This window comes from Penaeus japonicus, unplaced genomic scaffold, assembly GCF_977035675.1.
Source record: "Penaeus japonicus unplaced genomic scaffold, GWHDUDI00000001_assembly GWHDUDI00000013, whole genome shotgun sequence".
Taxonomy (NCBI): domain Eukaryota; kingdom Metazoa; phylum Arthropoda; class Malacostraca; order Decapoda; family Penaeidae; genus Penaeus; species Penaeus japonicus.
Window position 1 is genome coordinate 31,217,860 of NW_028234415.1, and position 5,000 is coordinate 31,222,859.

A 5,000-nucleotide genomic window follows, 5' to 3' on the forward strand; every position below is an offset into this window, starting at 1 on the left:
CATTCATTACATGAACAAGATTTCTTTCAGAATTATGTAGAGCAATTATAATCTAACACTCTGAGGTCCAACCAACAGCGGTTGATGTCAGCCACCATCAATTGGCAATGTCTTCAGACCATCCATTCTGCTCATCCAGCCAACATAGGTCAGACTATGGACTCAACTAGCATGATTTTTCTAAAAGAAAAAATTTTCTAGCCAGATATGTATGCTTCAAATTTTGGAAAAAGGAATTCAGTTTTAGCAAGGCAGGGCAGCTGAGGTTTTAATGTTGTTGTATCATCTGTTGGAAATCTTGAAAACTAGCCACATGGTCGGGGAAAGTTGATCGCTAACCATCACCTGACAGAGCTTTAAATGAATGGACACTTTGGTCCTGCATTTTTTTCATGAATATCTATATCATTTATATCTGTCCAGAAAAGTACAAATAAATATCAACATCTTACATATATCTTATGACCTGTTGTGTCTAGAGCAAAATAGGAAATAATGGTTGGCTGCTAATGTCAACTAACGCTGTTGGCCCTCAGGGTGATAGCTGGGTAACTAAAAGGATGACCTGGTTGTTAGTCAAATGTAAGTTCCCATTAATCTTCTGCTGGATATTAGCCCTCATTAATCTTGTCAAAATGGAACTCCTCTTTTGTGCATAAAGGAAGAGCATGATCATGACTGCTGCAAGATTTTTTACTTCTGATACCAATTAGCTTGTTGACTGCCAGTAAGCAACCATCTCGTGAAGCAAGCATCAGTGCTTGATTAGCCAAGGAGGCTACAAAGAAATAAGAACAGGATGCCCCATGATAAAAAAAAATTGTTGGCACAGAGGAACAGCAAAGCATCTTATCTGCTCTGTCTGTTAAGGCACAAAAAGAATGAACAATTCTCAAAACATCAAATCTATTTCCATGAGATCTGTCAGAGCAAAACTCTAACCCTAATAACTTTCATGTGCAGTGTAACCTGCTTCATACCTTGGCCAGTTGTTGGAGTAATTGAAAGTTCACAACTAATATCAACCATAAACAGAAGGATGTTCTGAAGATGTTACATCTAACTTGAAGGAGATTCTATCAATACTAGCATAGATATCATCTTGAGAAGTGCATTTTTGTAAACCTGTTCATTAAGGCACCAAAAGTGTACACAACTCTCAATGGATTATGATTACCAAGATTTGACTGACTACTGTTAGATCTCTTAAAGGGAAACTTTACTATCATCATATTCTGTCCAATGATATATTTAACATGATATAAAAGGCAAGACGAAATTCCCTTACTAACATTATCAGTTTTAATATACAGGTTGCCAGCAAACAACCAAGTTTTAGAGAATGTTTGGATGCTAAAGTACACAATGGGTACAGCAATAAACTAAGAAAGCAATCCTATCCTTCCTTCCTTGCAGAGAAAAAGTTGATGCACAGGCCATCCTTCACATATGCATGGTATGATATGTGCAAGTGTTCGCTTCATTACAGCAAACATTATGAAATCTACTGGTATTTATCAAGTCTAAATATGTTTTTCAGTATATCAGGCAATTTTCTTCTATAACATCTTTTTAATATAAGAATAACAACTAGTCACAGAATTATGTCATGTTACGTTTCAACACCAGAGGTTTTCATTCCACAATTGCTTTAAACAAAAGGTGGATAAATGGCTTAATTTGCAATGAAAATTATATAAGAAATTGTTTTAAAAATGCTTGATCTATCAAGTGTTGTAACTTATTTCTCAAAATTCCAAATAGGTGAGAACTTTACCGATCAATCTCTTATCATCCAAATAGTAAGTGTAATCCATAATAAATATCAATTAAATGATATAACATGAGTATATTTTTTATGAAAATTCTTTCATGCCTCAAAAAATCATAGGATCTTTTGACATAACAAAGAGCATGTGTTAATTTACTTACGAATTAACAGATCATAAACCAACATATTGGTATAGCAAGAAATCTTATTTGTGGCACTCAGCAAATGCAAACAATTCAAGCTTATCTAAAGATAATTAAATGAAAACTTAATATGTATAGAGGTGAGAAATAATATCAAAATAATAATGTCTTCAACATGAATAACAACAAAGGCCAGTTCATCACTTATTCTTTATGAAAAATATCAATCAAAAGCATCACTCATCTGAGGGGAAATCCTACTTTTTGGCTCAACAGTTTTTAGGCTTTTGTAAATCTGACCGTACTTCATGATCAGCTTTTCCTCCTAACACTCCAAGCACTTGAAATTAATTTAGATTTAGATTTCATTCAGAAAAACAATTATCTACAAATAAGGTTTTACCAATGACCTTTTTACATGGTCTCAGACATACAACAGTAACTTTTCATCCTTTCCTGAGAACTGTATCCATGCTACATATACACGCTCATGGAATATAAGAGCTGCATTTGTTCTCATCTTCTGTGCATGAACCAACAAGGAAATTTGATTGCCAGTTTTTACCAAAACCACAAGTCACTAGATCTAACCACAGTGGACTATGGGGTTAATGTCCATCACATTTCACCCTTTTAAAAACACTGAGAACACCAAGGCCACCACCACTATCCAAAGTCTTTTTCTAGCTGAGAAATGGAAAATTAAATTGCACATCTGCTAAATAATCTATTGCACATACACTATACAACAAAGACACCAGTTCATATATCCTCCTCCTCAGCTTGTCAATCAGAGGGTTCCTCCACAAAGGATTCCTTTTGGCAACTAAGCTTTGTCAGAGTACCAAGAATATGATATAAAAACAGTCATTCTTTTGTGACTAAACTATCACTATTCTGCAATTACACTGCACTAAAGGCAAAGGCTAGACTAGTCATTTGTACCTTTGAAATGAAAAAAAAATCACTTGCTGCAAATGTTAGTAAATTCATGTTTTCCATCCATGTTTATGTTCATTTCCCAAGTAAAACCAGTTTCACTTTTTAGTATGCCTATTTTGTTTATAAAAGATATGGAAATGGTCTTAGCAAGTAAATTGGTCTGGATTACTTATCAAGTGTTAGAAACAAAACAAAAATAAATAAATAAAAAATTTAAGGGATAATAAACACACCTCTCCCCCTTAAAGGACGTGCCACCCCGTGGCCCGAGGCAGAAAAGACGCATCAGCACATAAAATTATCATTGCAATCTACTGTAATAAAATGCACACAAAATGTGTAGTTTTATTTTTGGAATTCTTATGGAATGAAAATTTCAGGATAATCTTTTGGTATTTTGTGGAATATTGGTGCAGGTTACCCTTTGTCCTCACCAGAACATACCAATATATAGTACGCATGTCCATCAGGGGTTGATGAAATGAAAATCAACTCCAAACGAAAGATAGAAAATGAAGGTTTTAAGAAATGAAATATGTTGAAGATGTTAATGTTAAAAGTGCTATTGATCTAAATCTGCGAAGAAAAAGACTGTCACACACCAGACATCATTGTCTATTGATGAATATGTCTCAGTCTCATAAAAACTTTTTTCATTCTTTCTTTTCAAAAAATCTTAATTATCTGTTAAGAATGCATAACTAACAATTTTGTTACTTAATCATGAAAATGAAAATCTGACAAAATTTTGCATTTCAAATAAAATCAAGTACATTTAGTAACAAATTTTACAGATAGTCTTCCTTCAAATTTGAAACTGGTTATTTTCTCTGCATATTTCTTGCCATTAGTAAAATATTGTATCCAGGGGCATAACTTGCAGTTACTAGTTTTACTCCAACGTTTTTTGTATTGCCCGGCAGAAATTAACTAGAGAATATCCCTTTACGGATCAAAGAACTTCCTTATTTTCATATTGTGATATAGATGAAGAATGTCTTACTATTGACCTACACTTTCCACTTTCATTTGAATTCATTGTTGTCACAGCTGTACATGACAAACACAATGACTGCTTGGCGTCCAACTAACCCATAGTTCAAACAATACAAAAGTTTAACCTTGGCTAAATTTTGCCTCAAAAAACAAACAAATAGGTAACCAAATAAACACTTCCAAAGTCATGAGGAACATAGTTAGTGCGGGCTGTGAGAATCAGGCAACAGGCAAATCCTCCCTTTTTGTTCTTCTGGTTTAATTGGGGATTGGTCTGGCAACATTGAAAAATCACATCATTGGCTATGCAAGAGCAGGATCAGGACTTGTGTGTTGCCCGATGAATAGTGACATAAGTGTCCAGATTTTTTAAAACTAGGGGGAGGGTGGGCTGTCACACCCATATGCAAACCCTGCAGTTATGCCCCTGACTGTATCATTGTAGTAATCTCACTACTTCTCTTTCTTAACTTAAATTCAAAGATAAATATATTCTCTACCTGCCATTCAAGGCATCTGATGGTAATCTATATTAATATAAGCAATTGACAATGAAGTAGGTGACTGCAGCAGATGAGATCCAGAGAAGAGGGCAACAAGCACACACACCACCACCATTACCACCATTACCACCATCCCTCACCTCCTCTTTAGACAGGTGCTCATCGTTGTCGCCGTCAATCTGCTTGAACACGTTCACCACCGGTGGAGAGTCGCCAATGGAAATGAGTTCGACCTCAAACACAAGAGTGGCACCTGGAAGAGGAAAGGAAATGTGAAGACGTCATAAGCACAATCCAGATGGGGTTCATCCAGGTAGCTTATTAGGCTATTGGGTCTTTTATATGGCTACAGCTTGTTTCCTTACGTTTATATACTCCTGTGTTAAAATGAATGTAAATGTACGCTACATACACTCTAAATGCTATCATAATGAAAATGTTGGTGCGTACGGCCGTCTATGATGACAAATCAACATCACTTATTTAACAACTCCACCTTTGCTACTGCCTTATAAATTATTTAGACAAAAATTTCCAAAGTCGACATGTGAAGACCCAGGTGTGAAAAAAATTAATATTGACTGCTGCCTGTTTTCCTTTAACCCTTGTTTTCTGAATGTATAATTCCACAACAAAAAACTAACT

The 5,000-nt window shown here is 35.1% G+C and overlaps 1 protein-coding gene across 1 annotated transcript in view; it reads right to left on the reverse strand.

Moving 5' to 3' along the window:
- Fkbp14 (peptidyl-prolyl cis-trans isomerase Fkb14) overlaps positions 1 to 5,000 on the reverse strand; it is a 30,724-nt gene that overhangs the window by 6,037 nt on the left and 19,687 nt on the right. Inside the window, exon 3 of the mRNA XM_043008509.2 lies at positions 4,496 to 4,608. Coding sequence (XP_042864443.1) covers positions 4,496 to 4,608 — 113 coding nt within the window. The remainder of the gene's footprint in view (positions 1 to 4,495; positions 4,609 to 5,000) is intronic.